General features: G+C 49.3%; 1 protein-coding gene across 1 annotated transcript; it reads left to right on the forward strand.

The window, feature by feature from the left end:
* Nucleotides 1-27: 27 nt before the first annotated feature.
* On the forward strand, nucleotides 28-10,848 carry KCTD2 (potassium channel tetramerization domain containing 2; the record flags this gene model as incomplete). The annotated part of the gene is made up of 6 exons (XM_014949992.1): nucleotides 28-246; nucleotides 2,149-2,257; nucleotides 2,861-2,952; nucleotides 3,652-3,747; nucleotides 6,568-6,693; nucleotides 7,276-10,848. Coding segments are annotated over 6 exons (672 nt in total), but the record flags the coding sequence as incomplete, so codon positions are not given.
* Between the last annotated feature and the right edge of the window lie 6,643 nt (nucleotides 10,849-17,491).

A 17,491-nucleotide genomic window follows, 5' to 3' on the forward strand; every position in this document is an offset into this window, starting at 1 on the left:
CCCAGCCCGGGCCCCGGGGGAACGCCGGGACCTCCCAGCCCCCGCGCGGCAGCCGGAACGGCGGCGGGCTCCGGTGGGGCCCTGTCACCCCCCGGCGCGGCCCGGCCGCCCGCCGCTTCCAAGTGGGTGCGCCTGAACGTGGGCGGCACGTACTTCGTGAGCACCCGGCAGACGCTGTGCCGGGAGCCCAAGTCCTTCTTGTGCCGCCTCTGCTGCCAGGACGGGCCCGAGCTCGGCTCCGACAAGGTGAGGCCGCGGCGGGGGCCGGTTCTACACCCCACACCCACCACCCCCCCCAACCCCAGGAACGGCGAGGCCCCGAGCCCGGGCGGCGACCGCCCCTCCTTGAGCCGCCTTAGTCCCCGCGGTAGCGAATGTCAACGTGGGGGCAGCGCTCCGACGGGCAGGGTGACAGCCCCAGCTGCTGGTGTCCCTGGGGCCAACTCCCCCCGGTGCTGCTCCCTCGCAGCCCCCGTGGCGTGGAAGGGCCGATCTCCACAGCGGCCCCGCTCCCGTGCTCCCCGGGGACACACGCTGTTTCCTGGTCCCTCGTGTCCCATTGCACGGGCACAGTTTTGGCCACATCCCGAAGAACGGGGCTTAGAGTCCCCTGGTGCCCGTAACGATTCTACACCCCATCCCCCCCCCAACCCCGGGAACGGCGACGCCCTGAGCCCGGGCGGCGACCGCCCCTCCTTGAGCCGCCTTAGTCCCCGCGGTAGCGAATGTCAACGTGGGGGCAGCGCTCCGACGGGCAGGGTGACAGCCCCAGCTGCTGGTGTCCCTGGGGCCAACTCCCCCCGGTGCTGCTCCCTCGCAGCCCCCGTGGCGTGGAAGGGCCGATCTCCACAGCGGCCCCGCTCCCGTGCTCCCCGGGGACACACGCTGTTTCCTGGTCCCTCGTGTCCCATTGCACGGGCACAGTTTTGGCCACATCCCGAAGAACGGGGCTTAGAGTCCCCTGGTGCCCGTAACAACCGGGTTCTGCAGCCACCGGTGCCCTCCGGTGACAGGGCTGTCCTCGGGGAGCAAACCAGCACCTTCCCAAGGTGGCCGTAGCAGAGAGAGAACTAGAACAAAACTTTCCTAGAAACAGGAATTTTAACAATTTCTCCCCCCAAGCATGTTGGTTGGGTTTTTTAAAAAATATATTTCACATTGCTGTTCTAAAAGATGACAGTGCACGTTCCTTGCAGGGGTGGATGGGTTTGAAGTCGTTGCAGTTTATCGGAAGGATTTTGCAAACAGTTATGCTTGTAATTGCAGGTTTTCTGTAGGATTTGCTGCAGGAGACTTTGTACATATTTTGTGGGTAGGTCAGCCTGAGAATTAGTGAGGGAATTAGCAGGGAATTGCCACTCCCTTCAGAGTTTAATCAAAAAGATAAATCCTGGTTGTGATCAAAAGAGCAGTGGTCACTGGCGTCAGCGAGTCAAAGAGGTGACACTTCAGAATGTTTTTTCACAGTTTTTTTATTGCTTTAGAGCAGATTGATTGGCAAGACATACATTGCTTCAAAGTGACTTGAGGGAGTGATATGAAAGATTTACTTTGGCTCTAGCTCAAGAAATGCTTTTGGTTGGGAGTTGTTGGTTGTTTGGTGGCAGTGGCTGAATTGCCAGAGACACGGCTGGTGCAGTGCAATGTGCATTTTCAGTAGCAGAAAGGAGGAGGGAAAAAAAAGCGCTATTTAAACCATCATATGCTGTGAGCTAGAACTGGAGATCCAATTTTCCTTCACACTTTTCTAGTTAAACTTGTCTGGAAAACAAATTTAGACAGAACACAGCTGCCAGCTTTTGGGTTTTATCCTTGCAGTGAAGAAAAACTGCCAAACCCTGCTTTTCTCTCCAGGTGTATAACTCTGGGTGTCCAAGTGCTTCATTTGAAGCATCTGCCAGCGTTACTGAGCTGCAGCATTTGTAGCCGAATTCAGATATTGAAGAGAAAAAAAAAAAAGTTGGTTTAAATATGGAGTACACCTTTCACAGGAAAATGAATCCAGGTTCTCAGAGAGAAATTTATTACTTTAAAGTGAAATTATTTTTTGTCGGAGAGAAACTGTTCAATTTATTACTTTAAAGTGAAATTATTTTTTTCCTGTTACCATTTAACCATCCCTGATTCATTCCTCTGCTCGCTCAACAGGATGAGACGGGGGCGTATCTCATCGATAGAGACCCCACCTATTTTGGTCCAATACTGAACTACCTCCGACACGGGAAGCTCATCATAAACAAGGAGCTTGCAGAAGAAGGTGAGAGAAAATTACAGGGTGAGAACTTCAAATGCTGTTTGATAGCAGTAACCCCGAGCCAGCATCAGAAACTTGCCTGAGTGCAGAGGGTTCCTGGCACGGTGATGTGTAGGGGTGTGAGAAGCTGCATTTCCCAGCAGTGCTGCTAGTTAGTACCATTAGCTTCTCAGAAGGATGCTCATTAGCAGGGATTAAATCATTAGGTTCTATATCTTCCTGGAAGCAGAGGCCTGCGGCTTGCAACACAAGTCATCGCTGTTCTGCTTAGCTCAGAGGTTTTTGTTAGCACATCTCCTCTCCCCACACAGACGTGCAAACAAAATAGAGATTGTGCCACAAAGTTTCTGATAATCCCTGGGAAAAGAGAACAATCTTTCTTAAAAATCCTCTAAGTCACAAAAGCAGATGACAACTAGTTGGTGATTTGCTTCCAGCCTGGGAGCATGAGATGGATGGCACGGCCTATTCAGCGTCGGGGGATTTTCTCACATCTGGGCTAGATTTGGAGGCAGGAGCAGGTGTTGCATCCTTGTAGCAGAATCGTCTTCATTCTACCCTGTGCACAGTAACAGAATTCCTCTCTGCTTTTGATTCCTTTCCCAGGGGTACTGGAAGAAGCCGAGTTTTACAATATTGCATCCCTTGTGCGGCTGGTGAAGGAGCGGATACGGGATAACGAGAACAGAACCTCCCAAGTAATGCCCAGCAACGTTTGCGTTACGAAGTCGGTCATTTTCTAGTGCAGTAGAGGGACACGTGTGGCTGTAGACACTTCTAGTGGCAGTTCTTTGGTTTAACTGTCACCTTTAACAGGGAAAAATGCTTTTAGGTCAACCCAAGGCACAGCTAGGAAAGATTATCCATTATGGTTTTATAAGCACAGAACACTGAATCGTCTTGTTAGTGCTGCAGGGAAAGACAGGGAGCAAACAAGAGGGGCCAGAAACCGAGATGGGTAGTTATAAAGCAAAGCAATACTGCTTTGGTGTGTAAAGAATAGCTCTAACTCTTCCTTCTCTAAACCATTTTCTTCCCTTTATATCTGTCTCTGTGGCAATTTTCCCCATTGCTGCTCAGCTGATAACAGCACACCCAGGAGATTCAATTTCAGAAGAGAAATGTTTTCAACGGGCAGTAAATGGCTTTGAAAGCCAAAGAAATTTTGCTTTCACTGGCCCTTAGACACCTAGAAGGCTTTGGAGAGAAGAGTCACAACTGTATGTACCTGTTTTAGAATCAGTTAGATGGTCTGAAGGATGAAGTCAGAAAGCCTGTGGGGCTCAGACTTCCTCAAATAACAAGGCGACAGAGCAGGAGAGGCTTATTAATTTCCTAGCTTGTTACTCGTCTAACAGTTACTAAACTTATGCTTGTTTTTATTCTCTGTGCTTTAGGGACCTGTGAAGCACGTGTACAGAGTCCTGCAGTGCCAAGAGGAAGAGCTCACACAGATGGTGTCCACTATGTCCGACGGGTGGAAATTCGAACAGGTACCTTTTCCCAAAAATGGCAGAATGCCTTTGGAAGCTGCATATGGAATAAGCAGCATTTGCTATGGAATTGTGCTTCACACTGAATTCTCTTCTGAATAAGCAGTCTGAGCTGAGCAGCAGCCCACTTATGTAAAATAACTGTCAGGGAAAAGCAGAATTCACTCAAACTGCCAAGAGAGATTTCATTTTCTCTCAGGACTTCTTGTATCCTTGTCAAATCCCAGAGCAATTCTCCTTTTCTCCTGCATTTCATCACTTAACCAGGCCCTAGTACAACAGTTTTAGCCAGGAAAATTAATAGAGCCATGAAAAAAAAACCTACAGCATGACTTTTCTGGAAGCTCAAAGCCATGACTCCTGCATTTGCTAGAGAGGTGCCGAGTGACATGAGAAATACACTTCCTGCAGATGCCTTTGCAGCACAGCCAGTTTCAGGGCTAGGTGTCACTGAAGTTGCATATGGCATTAGTTCCAGATTTGGTCTGGAATCAAATACGGTCTGTCTTGTTTAGGAGGATGGAGAACTGGAAACCAGCTGGCCTGCATGTTAAGGCTATATTAAGAAACTGCAGAATAGGCTCTGCGGATTACAGCTCCGCTGTCTTCCCAATTAGTCCAGCTTCAGTAGAAGTGGATGTTGTGGGAAATGTGCTGACACAAAGCGAGGCACAGGATTAGCAACGGCACTTTGCACCCCTTGTTCATATATATCTGTTCTCTAGTGCCTGAAAACTCCTATTGCCGAGTGGAGAAGCAGCCCAAAACTCTGTAGTCTGTGACCTGAAGCCACAAGCTGCTTTATGGAAACACAGTTCTCCAACACCCAGGTTGTGCTGTCCAAAAATTTACTTAACAAATGTTGCCTTTCACACATGCACATACACATCCCCAAAACCAAAAAGCTGTAGGCAGTGCCCTTCACAGGAATCTGCACCCTTTCCTTTTTCCTAGTCGTGCTTTGCACAAACCACCAAGATCCCTGCCAGCCTCCTTCTTCCCATACGTTGCAAGCCCCAGGAAAATTTCCTGCACATCCCACTCCAGCACCCTCCCACCATCAAGAGCTGTTCCTGCCCTCCCCTGGTACTTGCATTCAGCTCAAACGCCCCCAGGAGCGGCAAGAACAGATAGATACCAATGCTTTGGTCAGGGCTAGACCTCACAGAGCAAGCAGAGTCTCCCTCCAGCTGTGAGATGGTCCAAACTGAGTCACAGAGCAGGAACGTGGTGGTGGTGCAGCACAGGATACATTCCATGCTGACACAGGCCCTGCTGGGAGGCACGTTGTAGCTGCAGCCTGTTGCCAAGGTCTTTCCCCAGATGTGCAACCCAGCACAGCTTCTACCCTCCCCAAAATCACACCACTTGGCATGCTGAGACATGTTAGGAAAGATGATAACAGATCTGCATATTGGGGACAGAGAGAGCCTATTGCTAAATCTTAGCCTGGGTGCCAGTGGTGGAACAGAGCAGTTTCCTCATGCACTCTTGGGAACCAGTCGCCAAAAAGACTGGTTCAGAAACCTGCAGCAAAGGCAGAAGTGGTAGGTGCTGTTGCAGCCTTACTGTCTGTCAGGCTTGGGTTCTCAAAGCATGTGGCCTTTCAGGTTCTCTGCCTTGTACCATTCAGTCCTGCTTAAATTAAGGATGGAATAGAAATTTGCTATTTTAAACAGAAATCCATTCTCCTGTCCACCTACAGCTCAGTAGTCTGGATAGCTGCTGCCTTTATCAAAAGATACTTTGTGTTTGTTGAACAAAGAGCAGTACTGAAATATCCAAGAGCTTAAACAGTCAAGATAGGGAGCAGGAAAGCAAAAGCAAAAAAACCCCATTTTTTTTAATCCTGTGTATATCTTTTGCCCTTAGTGCAAACATCAAAACCCATTTAAAACAGCCCTGGAGGTCAGTCGGTGTGACAGCCCCCCAGGTCATCCTGCAGCTACACTGTCACCATCTCAATGTCACCTCTCCAGGGAGGCTGTTGACTGCATCTGTCTTATATATAAATACAGAGCGCTCTCTTCTAAAATCCATTAGGTTTTCTAAAATCCATAGAAGTTAGGGTGAACACTGCATATTAAAGTTTCCTAGATAGACACAGTGGATAAGATTCACATCACTTTCTTCAGATTACTTAGATTTATTATCTGGAAAGCAGAACTGAGTTGTAAATGACAAATTAGCTCTGCACTCCAGGATGTCCTTTTAATGTAATAATGATAAATGAGACAGATGGGATTTCTTGGATCGAGTCCAGACCCCTCATCACAACAGTAATAGAATATAATCCTATTTATACAGATATCAAACCCCATCTTGACAGCATCTACATAAAGAATGGTGCCAGTTTGCCACATGTGCCCTAGTTAATCTAACATCTGTCTGTGGTAAAGAATTGCCTTTCTAGTTTTTACACATCAAAGTCAAAAGGCAAGCTGAGAGCAGAGTCCAGCGTGGTCTGGACCAGGAAGCCTATGCTGCCTGCCCCATGTCTCAATTAGCTGGATACTATATATTGCAAAATCTGACATGTTTTTCCTTTTTCTGCCCTCAGTAACTGAAAAATGTTCTGTTGTGTTCGGGGTTACAGCTTCAGGCTGAGATTTCTTGCTGGGCTGCAGGTGCCACTAGAGGGCTGTGGAGCTCGGCTGTGTCCCTTAGACACGGGAAAGTCTGGGACAGGGGAGGCCACGGGGAGACACTTCTGGTCCAGAACAGGTCTCACTGGACAGCTGTACCTCACAAAGCCACTGTAGGAATAGAGCAAAAGTCAGGGCTTATTGACAGTTACCTTGGCTTTCTCCTGTTGCACAGCTGATCAGCATTGGATCTTCCTATAACTATGGAAACGAGGACCAGGCAGAATTCCTCTGTGTGGTGTCCAGGGAGCTCAACAATTCTACCAACGGCATCGTCAAGGAGCCCAGCGAGAAGGCAAAGGTAAGGCATCTGCTCAGATGCGTCGACTTGAATTCCCTTTTGTGAAGAAAAATCCCTTCCTACACTAGCGGATCCATAGTTTGCAGTAGCAGTTCCATGTACCAGCTTTCCCATTTTTTCCTGCGTGCAGGATCTTTCCCTCTTGGAAGATTTCATGTTTTGCTGCAGGCCAAGAGCTATGGCTCTTTGTATGTTTCAAATTAAGACAAAAAAAAATTGGAGGAAAACAAGAGGCTTGAAGAAGGGGGACAGAACAGCAAAGAACTTTGAGATGGGTCATGTTTTGTGTGAGGGATGTTGCAGCGAGAGACAAGGAGGGTTTTTTCCTCTTCCAGTCTACTCTTTTTTTTTCCTCAGGATAGCAACAAAAGTGACATTCTTAACTCCTGGCAGGCAGCTAAGTATGATTTCTAGAGAAAGGGCTCACTCAAGCCTGTCATTTGTTCTGGTAGCATGGAAGCCAGCCAGCTGCTCTCACCTTAGTCCATCTTTCCTTTCTGCGCAAAAAGAGAAGGACTCTAAACGTGAACTTTTGCCTCTAAACTTGTCCAAGGTATTTATAGCAGCTCTGTTCTTTTTCAGATTCTTCAAGAGCGAGGATCCCGGATGTAATTCAAGTGTCCACTCTGTTCAAACTCCCAGATGTCAAGAGGGCAGTCTGGCCGGGCAGAGCATCTCTCCGCAGTGCAGCCTTGCCCTTGTACAGTAACCAAGCTAATGCAAAGCAAAGCCGAGCCTGTCCTGCCAATGGCAAATAATTCCGGTCATAACCAAAGGCTTCCCTCTTACCCTGGAAACCAAGGAAGGAAAAGGCTCTTCCAGTTGGATGATCCTTTCCACAAGTATTTTGTTTTACTTTCTTGGCCAGCGCTGTATTGAATTTTTCCAACGATGGCTGGGCCGGATTCCCAGTCGGAGCCTTTGCGAAGGTTGCTCAGGTCCACGGGCCCTTGTGATCAGTCCCACCTTCTGCAGGCTGGCGTAGGTGGGAAGATCTGGATTTGAGCTGTGCCATTTCTTGCACCCAGGCCGGCCACCAGAAAAGCGCAGGGACCTTGCAACACTCCCCCTTCCTGATCAGCCAGCCCCCCCCCAAATCAGAAGAACAGGGCTTTCAAAGAAGGAACGAAACAACCACTCGTAAAAATACCCACCCAAACTTTTCCATTCTTGCTTTGTATTTGTTCCTTGTTCAATTCCCACAAGCTGAGTTTAGAGACAAAGGGGAGGGGAGTTGTGTGTCCATCTAACGTGGGTCTCACTGTTAACACTATTACATAGGGGCTCCTGGCATTTTCCAAAGCCCATTACTTTGCATGCGTAAAGAGAGACCCGTCTTCACCCAGAATAGCCAGAGAGTGATAGTTCTGTCTTTCATCCTTCTCTACTGAAGAAGAGTGGTGACATCTTCCCCTCCAGTACCCTGCCACAGCCATATCTTAGCCTGGTGCAAAGTCACAAGGTTAGGGACTCGTTGCTGCCAAGTTCAGCTTTGCCTTGTTTGTCTCCAGCAGCGTGGGCTCTCTGTCTCCTTCCTTCTTGCCAAGGGAGGGCTTCAGGCAGAATTTCTTTTGTACTGTAGCAAGCAGGTAGGTTTGTTTTAACCCATGAGATCCTTTGCGGAGGAGATCCCCTTCTTTACACGCAGTGATTTCTCTGCAGCCCCCTCACATCCCCACCTTTAAGAGATCACCTCAAATTACAGAGGGGCATCACGGAGTTGGGGTGGGGGGGGTTTGGTGAAAAGTTGCCAAACTGTTGTAATGTTTCTTGTCCAAAGTGATGTGTCGACTTCTGTGACTTTTTTTCTTTCTTTTTTTTTTTTTTGGAATGCCTTGGATGGATGTGCAAAATGTTCGTTTGTGCCTCTCTTGAATTCTGATCTTAGCCAAACTGCAGTCACTGGTTCCCCTCTGTCAATCTGTGCCATCCCTAACCAAGGGCATGTCCCTCCTAGTCCGGTAAATGGAATTTCTTAGGAATTTGCTGCATGTTTTTCCCCTTTTCATCCTGGCTTTGTTCTTTGTAGCCCAAATGTCCAGGCACTTGGATCTTTTTTGAGTCAAGTCCCAAACTGACATTAAACGCAAAGCTTCAGAGATGCTGGAATTCACAGACATTGACAAGCTCAGAGCAGATGTTTCTCAAGGAGGTATCAGAAAATTCCTCACCTGGACTGAGGAGTTGGGCTCCTTTCTGCAGGACTTCAGCTACCTGTGGTCTCCTTGAAGTTTTGAGGTAGAATTAGGCAGGTTTCCCATCTTGTCACTTGTCACTGACAGGGCCTCACAGCAGCAGAAGATTAGTGATGGTCCAACAACCGGTTCAGCAAACAATATGTGCAGCAAAGACACTGAGCGACGCTGCTGCACTCTCTGCCTCTTCTCTCCTTCTGTACCTACTCTTGCCTGTCCTCTTCCATCCTGCTTTGCCAACGTACCTCCTCTGGTGGAGGCTTTGCCTCATTCTCAAGAATGACTGGTTAACTATCTGTGCTAGTTTAATCCTGGTGACAACGGACCGTGCCAAATGTCTTTGAATTCACGTTGTGTCAGTTCCAGGCTGTTGAAACGCAGCTGGCTTGCCATCACGCTGAAGAACCCAGCTCTTCTTCTTCCCTCCATCTTCCCTCTTTATAACGTGGTGAGATGGTGTTGGTGTGATTAGACCGTATGCCTTGGCTGGGCCTAAATAACACTGTGATGTGTATAGATATCTCTCCTCTGTCGGTATCTTGTAGCCTCGGTCATTGTCCGTCTGTGCTCGCAGCTAAGAAATCCAGAAGCGCATGTATGCAAGTTAGCAGCCTAAAAAGCCCCTTTATCACTCATCTGTCATCTTTCCCTTCCTCAGAGGAGGGAATTTCTGGGAACTGGTCAAGAAATATGAAACTAAAGGCAACAGGAACTGGTCGAGCTGCTTTTGTCACATCGATGCCAGCTGAGCACCTTGCTGTTCACACCGTGGAGCCCAAAAGCAACACTAGTTGCAAAGGGAGACTTTCTGTCCAGTACAGCTCAAATAGATAAAAACAATACCTCGTTGCTTTTTTTTGTATCACCAAAAATGCCATGCGTGGTGAAGCCCACCCGGAGGATTGCCTGATGCAAGAGTTACATCATTGCTCTCCCCTCTGAGCCACAGAGCACCTGAACACGGCCATCACCAGAGGAACAGCAGTTTAACTCACGTGCACAAGAACAACTATCAGAGTTGCATCTTGGTTTCCCCCCCACACCTCAGTGCTCTGCAGCCACAACATGCTGGTGGGGGGTTGAAGACCCTTTGGGTTCGATCACAGGATCTTCGAGTTCAACAGAACAAATTTATGTTAGAAAACCAATCATGGGCACCAGATGCTCGAGTTCTTGGGCCATATTTAGGACCAGGCATGCAGTCCTTCCAGAGCAGGTACATTCCCACTGGAGGATTTCTCCATTCCTGTCTTTGCTACGTCACCTCTACCCTTAGACCAAGGCTGGTCTCAGCATTATGCACCAGTTGCATCCCTTCTGTGCTCAAGACAGGGCTTTCCTTCCATTGCCTTTCACTCAGTCACAACTATATCAAAATTAGCACTGAATTAGGATGAAATTTGTCCCATTCACTCTAAAAAAAAAAAAGGTAGCATGTTGTGGTGAGTAGGGTAGGTGAGCAGGGGTAGATCTACTGGATATCCAAGAGTGCTTGTGCCTCTTGGGAAGGTTCACTTTATAGCATTAATCCTGGGAACAGAGAGTATGACACTTTGGGTTTTTTTAAACTTTTCCCAGTGGCCTAAATTGTTCCATTATGGCAAGACTGGAAATAACTTCTTAAAGTGTCTTTGTTTCTGCACATTTTTAGAAAAAAAATAAATAAAAAATGGATTTTTCTCAGGGGTGACTGAGTGGGCTGAGGCAAAGGGGGCAGGGTTCGCTGCAGGGCGGTGGGACGGAGCAGCTCCCCAGCCCCACAGCTGGGCCGTGGGCTCCTCCCCGTGGGTTTGTCCTCAAACCCGGAGGTTTTGTACAGTTTGTCACGTGTCAGTGCCCTTTGCTACTGTTTATCTTTGTTTATTAAATGTGTTTGAATAACAGTTGAGATGCTGTGATTAATTTTTTTGTTTGTTTGTTTGTTTTTCCAATAAAGGTTCTGAAATGGGTTTGAAAAGTTTGAACAAAGTGCAGCCTGCTGCTTTCTCTGCATCCGTCTGCCACCTTACCACACAAATGCTGTGTTCTGGGGAAAGAAATGTGTAAATTGGGTACCTGTGTCTGGCTCCATTTATAACAATGATTTGCCAAAAGCAGAATATAATTAGAGTTTGGAGCCCTAGGTTGGTATCAGAGAAAAAGGCAAACTGAAGCATGTTTCCAGTTTTCTGTTATACAAAAGAATCTAAACGTTTACATTTATCTTTACTATTTCCACTGAGAGCCACAAGCAAGTAGAACATTAACACAGGCATTTAACGTGAGTAGTTAAGAAATGAAGAGGATTTTTGTTTTTGTTTAGCTTTCATTTGCTAAACCCCTACTCAACTCTGGACCAGCAGACGCAGCAGAATGGTCTGACCCTTCCAGGCAGCTTTGCCCCTTCCTCCACCACAAAAGGCCCGCGCTGAACATCTGCAGGAGCTTGCAAAGAGCTCTCTACTTCCCCCACAAGACCAAAGACACAAGGTTCTTGCCATCAACAAGACAAAACCAGAATGAACACAAGAAAAAAGCTGGCTTCCCCTTGTGTTCTGAGCCTGCAACTGGCTGCTGGGCAAGAGATTGCCCTGGGCTTGTGGCATTAGCCCAGAGGCCCCAGAGGGTGTTTTAAATAATTGTTCTATTCCCTCCATCCCAAAAGCTGCCAGCCTTCCCCAGGTTTGTGTCTTTAGCGAGAGCAGTGGATTAGCTGAGGTTTAGTTTCTTTACAGAGCATCACAACTCAGAAATGCATGAAACACTGAGGTACCAACAGATGGACAAGCAGCGGGGAGACAAAGAGAGAAACCAGACAGTCAAGCTTTGGTGATGCTCAGAGTGGGATAACATCAGCAGTTCAGGCCCAACATGGGGGGAAAAGGAGGAGGAACAAAGACCTAAGTGAAGAATGGGAAAATTTGGATCAATTTAGTCTTACTTTTGGCGACAAGTGGCTGCTGCTCTACAGGCTGCCCCGCAGGCACGATGCCTCCTCTTCATCCACCCGAAAGCACCAGAGCAGGGAGGGGGTTGGCACGTCCCCAGATCAGGATTTAACACCAATGCAGTGGAAAAAGATGAAACTCTCCCCCCGTAGGGTGGGCAGAAACCATGGCTGAGCCAAGTCATTGAGGTAGCATAGGTCCATTTAAGACAGTAATTTAAAAATCTTGACGACTCCCCATATCTCCATGCCAGACCTGGCTGCAGGTCTGGGCTGCCAGTGAACCTGCCCAAAGCAAAGCCAGGCTCAAGCGCCGGCAGCGTCTCAGGCAGAGGTGGAAACCGTGGGGCTGGCACTGCTGATGCCACATGCATCCTACTTCATGTTCACAAGGTAGGACTTGTCCACAGAAATTCAAATTACAGCTGGCATTTCAGGCCTGCAGCCATAACCTCCCTGCTCTCCCACTTCAGGACTATCCTATAAGGCTGGAAGGACCTTTAACCAGCTCCAGGTCTGCCAGGTTCCTCTCTCATCTGCCTGCAGCAGACACAAGTGTCACTCAGCAGTTTCTGCAGAAAGCACAAGCCAGAGCCACCAGGCCTTTGTACCATCCCTCACTTTCCCATCCAAAGCTGTGCAACACACTTAACTCCTTTGAAAAATCATTTCTTTACTTCTGGCTGCAGAAAAGAGAGGCGATGCCCCAGCATCGTGAGAGGTTGAGCAGGATGGGCAGCAACACCGAATGTGTTACCTTGCCCAGAATAAAAATGGACCCTGTGCACCACCTCTTACTAAGCAGGTCCTGCTGCTGCCAGCCCAAAGCTCAGCTCTCCCTGTTGCCAAAACTCAGGCTGCTCTCAATCTGTTGCAGAAGGAGAAGGGACAAAGTGGGATGGTTTGCAGTGGAACTGGCCTAACAGAGAGTTAAGGTCCTAGCCCTTGGCTGGATTTGTCAGAGCACCCCAGGCTGCCTCCAAACCCTGCTGCCCTGAGAAGGTGTGTGATGCCCAGTGAAGACACCTCCCCAGGGACAAGCAGCTTCTGTGGGCGAGGGGCTCTGTCACCACCAAGGCAGCAACACAAAACCATCCAAGGGACTCAGTACCTGCCCACGGCAGGATTTGGTCCCTCCTACCCCCCAGAGGCAACTAATAAATAAATTCCCCAGGTGTCTTTGCCAGGTGCTTGGGAGGAAGATGAGTAATGAAACATCACTGAGATTTTCTGATAGCCACAGAGTCAAACAAATCACGCAATCACAGATAAGTAGTGCACACCTCTGAGCTGCAGCAGAGCTACTTTAAAACCCCTTTATTGGCCTTTTCTTCACTGGAAAGGGTAGAAAAGCCCCAATCCCACATCCCTTTCCTCAGGAAGGAAAGGCTCCCGCTCCCACCAGGGCTGAGCCCACCCTGGCCACCACACTGTGTCGAGGGCCACCTGGCTCCCTGGGGCTGGGGCTCACCTCACCACAACACTCCCATTAGTCACCCCAGCCGGCAGCTCCGCTGGCCCCTGCCAGCTTTGCCTGGAGCACAATTCATTTGTGTTTCTGGCCTGCCCGCTCACGTCCGTGGACAGAGAGGAAACCCAAATTGACATTAAGGATAGGAAAGGGGTTTAGCAGCATCAAGGCATCTGTCAGCATCCGACTGCTTGGCCTGAGGCTCCAGCAAAAAGCAGCAGAAAACTGCTGCTGTGTTTCTCCTCCCCACACATCTCTGGGAGGGTGAAACCCCGCGGTGCAGAGGTCTGGCCACAGCCATAAACGAGTCTTGCACAACACGTACGGTCTTCTGCTCTGCCTCAGGCTCTCACATAAAGACGAAGGTCAGTTCGTCACTTACCCACCCACCTTCACCCAGAACTAAGTAATCAAGCCAGATCTATTTGCAGACAGAAAGCCTGCGGATATTTTCAACCCAACTTACTAACCTGTTTGGTAAATAAGGACCTCAGCCACGTCCTTCCACCTACATCTGGTTTTGAGGCAGTCACCGAAGGTTTAACCCAACTTTCATATGGAAAATAACACCCGTGTACCCTCTCTCCCTTCCAGGGCTGGAGAAACACATTGGTTTCTCCAAACCACAGTAAAGAAGGAGCTGCAATCCCCAAACAATTGCCTTCAGACTGTGATGTACCAGATGAGCAAAGGCATCAAAATTTGACCTTCTGGCAATATTTCCTATTAGAGGCCTCCATCCCTCCTAGGGGTTCCCCAGACTTTAGCAGCTGCGAGTCTGATACAAGTCCATCATCAGACTGAAGTGCAAGGAGTTCGCAAGTCTCATGGGTCTCAAACAGACCCTCGGTGGTCTGAGAGCACAGCTGGTCTCTGTGTCAGCAAGAAAATCCTTGGGAAGAGTAAGCACCTTCCACCTGTGATTTAGCTCAGGACATGATTTAGAAGGACCTGGGCAGCTGGTCCTTCAGCACAGCCAGGAAAACACGCACCAGTGATCTTGATGAATTCAAATAACAATGGCTAAAAATGAGGAAAACTGTTTGGGGCAACCAAGCATGTCCACCTGCCCCAAGGATCCAGCAGGGAAATACTTCTCTTGATCCTTCTCCCACTAAGTCCCTATTCCCCATTAATAAAAGCCAATGTGAATCAAAATTAAGAGTTTGAAAGATAAGATCTTCTAGATAGAAAAATCATCATCACCACTGCTCAGGGTCCCCAGATGTCAATCCATGGGAGAGATGGGCTGCAGCAGGGTTACACTCTCACCCACACGAGCTACACAGCCCTGTGCCACGTCCTTGTCTACTGGTTGGAGTTTTCACACAGCTAGTGACAAGGTAACTCAATTTTTTCAAAAGCCCTGCTTTTCAGGGAACACACCGCCCTCCTCACCTTCACAAATGCAGGAAATTGCTGGAAGAAAAACACCAGCAGCTTCCAGACATCCTCAGTAACACCACACGGGTTCCTAGCAAAGGTCTCCATCTCTTTGGGTAGCCCTGTGTCAGCATCTGTCCCCATCTCTGCCCGCTCCCAGGGGCAACGTGGCAGCTCAGGGTGTCACCCAGCGTGAGCCAGAGCAGCTTCCAAAGCCACCTCCAGTGTGAATTTACACAAGCACGTGTAAATCTCAGACTCATCTCCAGAGCCATCCCTGTTGCCTCAGAGAGAACTGCCCTTCTTGGCACCGACCTGCCCACCTACTGCACAAAGCACAGGCTCCAGGAAAGTCACAGAGAGCCACCAGGGAGGATGGCAGCCGTCAGGAGGGCAAGGGCCAGCTTGCACATAAACAGCCTGCAATCACCCACCAGCCAGAGAATTGCCACCAGGGTAAAGAGCAGGGACAAGCCACATCTTGCTGGATTCCTGCGAGCTGATGGGAGCTGTCAGTGCACGCTCTGGTGCCAGCTGCTTCCTCATCCCCCATTTCCCATCTCCACGCCAAGCAGTGTTATCCCCACCACTGACAAACAGTCATTAAATCTGGACCCAAAGGTGGGATGTCTCACCTGGTGTTACACTCACATTACTGGTGATTAATGGGCACAAAGCAGCCAGGCAGATCCGAAGTCAACAAAGGAAAGCAGAAAACAGCAGCAAGACAAACCAAAGACTGATATTGGCAAGGAACGGGGCTTAAATGCAGCTGGGGAACAAATGGGTGGGAGGGGGAGTGGGAGGAGGCCCAGATGAGGCTGGTCAGGCTAATTAAGACCTATTAGAGCAGGCAGGACCCTGATGCCCTTTGCAGAGGGAGGATGTGGGAGCAATGCTCTGGGAACTGCTTGGAAAACTCATGATAAACCAGCACTTCCTCCATCCCTGGAACAGTCCTGGTTCCCAGGGTTTTGCCTCCATCCCTGGAACAGAGCTGGTCCCCAGGGTTTTACAAGGGCTGTTTGGATCCTGTCCCTGCCTCAGTCTCAGGCCAGGAATCTGTTTCCAGGTGCTTGGAGAGCTTGGTTTCTGCTGGGTCTGTCTGGGTTGAAGGGAAGGATCAGAGCAGGAGTTTCATTTGGGTGCTCCCACAGCCCTCGGGAGGAGCCCGCTGGAGCAGGACAGTGGGACCAAACCTGGGGCTGAAATAGCTCCCTGCCCCAAACTGCTCTGCAGTCCCACAGCTGAGATGTTGCTTAGTTTCCCTTGCTTTTAAAAAAAAACCCAAAACCCAGAAGCAAACACCACTTCCACTTCCTCTGCAAGGTTCAATGTCAGACGATTTGCTAATCTGGATCTCTGGAATAAATTCAACCAGTTTTTCTCAAAAGTGATTTGCGAGCTCTGAGGCATTTGCACTTTATTTTTTCCAAGCTCATGGTCTGCCCCAAAACTGCTGCTGAGGCTCCTGAGCTTGGGACCGGAGCCATAACGTGCCAGTAAGGATGTGCACAGAGCAGGGGACATGCAGCCACCTCCACTGTGCCCCAGGCATCTGCCTGTCCCTTAAGGGCTGTGGGTGGCTGCTGACAAGTGGCATCCCACAGACAGAAGCTTTGGACCAGGCTGCACCACTTGGGCCAAGGCTTTAACTGGAGCTAGATCTGTATTCTGTGCTGTCAACTTGTTGGGTGACCTTGGAGAACTCAGCTGGGATATAATATAGTCCACCTGGGAGAGGACAGCAAAGCAACCCAAGATCTCAGGATGAAAAGGTACATCTCAGGATGAAAAGTCACTTATAAAGGTATTTACCAAGAGAAGTGCTTGGCTTTCCCACCGCCAACAGATACTGAGTGTCCCCAAAAAGCAGTTTGGTTTACAGTAAACATCTCACTTCTGTGCACGCAGCCTGTTCTACACATTCATAAACTACACGTCCAGCACACACCGGGGCTGAGCTGGGGCGGCAGGAGGATGCTGCTTCAACATACAGCAGGGTGCAGAGACCTAAGGTACCATGAGGAACAAACTTTCTTCTCCATTTCCATCCCAATGGTCCCAAGCTGCAGGGATCATCCAGTCTTTGGACACCCTTCCCAGCCTCATCGCTGGGGACAGAGCTTCTGTGTCCCCCCATCCAGCCACACTCCTGACTTCCCCACTGGACTCTGCTGCTGGGCTGGAGAGGAGAAATGGGCTGCTTTTCTCCCCACTGAGGTACCCACCAGCTACAAGCTCTTCCTGAGCACAATATACAGATACCATCATCATTTGCAGGCTAAACATAAACCTCTTCCTAGGAGGTGAGCTCCACAAATGTCCTTGTGTTTCTCAGCATAAAGGCCTGCCTGCCTTTGCAGGGAGCAGCCAGCAACCCTCCAGCAGCTGACTGACCCCCAGCACATCTGAGGGAAACTGAGGCACAGAAGAAGCAGGGAGAATCACAGCTCCTGGTCTGCTGTCGTAAACGACAGCTATGAGGGGAATCCAAGGTGGCCTGAATACTGGTGTCTTGGGGGTCACTGGGAAAAGAAGAAACATTCAGACCTGAACGAGAGAAAATGAACTCATCACAGCAGGCAGCAACTGGCAGAGGGTAAAAGAGGACCAAAACCAGCAGTGTGCTGCCCCTTGTCCCATCCAGGCCTTGCACGGGCTGGTAGAGGGAAGCACCTTTGCACCAGTTCATCCGCTCCCAAGAGAAGCACTGTTTGCAGTCAGCACCCAGGTGTGGCTCTTGCTGTGAACTTCAGTCCTACTCCCGACCAGGAGTGTCCGACAGGACAGTCACGTGTGTGTGAAAACCTGCCTGCATTT

Source organism: Calidris pugnax, unplaced genomic scaffold, assembly GCF_001431845.1.
Source record: "Calidris pugnax isolate Ruff unplaced genomic scaffold, ASM143184v1 scaffold9, whole genome shotgun sequence".
Lineage (NCBI taxonomy): Eukaryota > Metazoa > Chordata > Aves > Charadriiformes > Scolopacidae > Calidris > Calidris pugnax.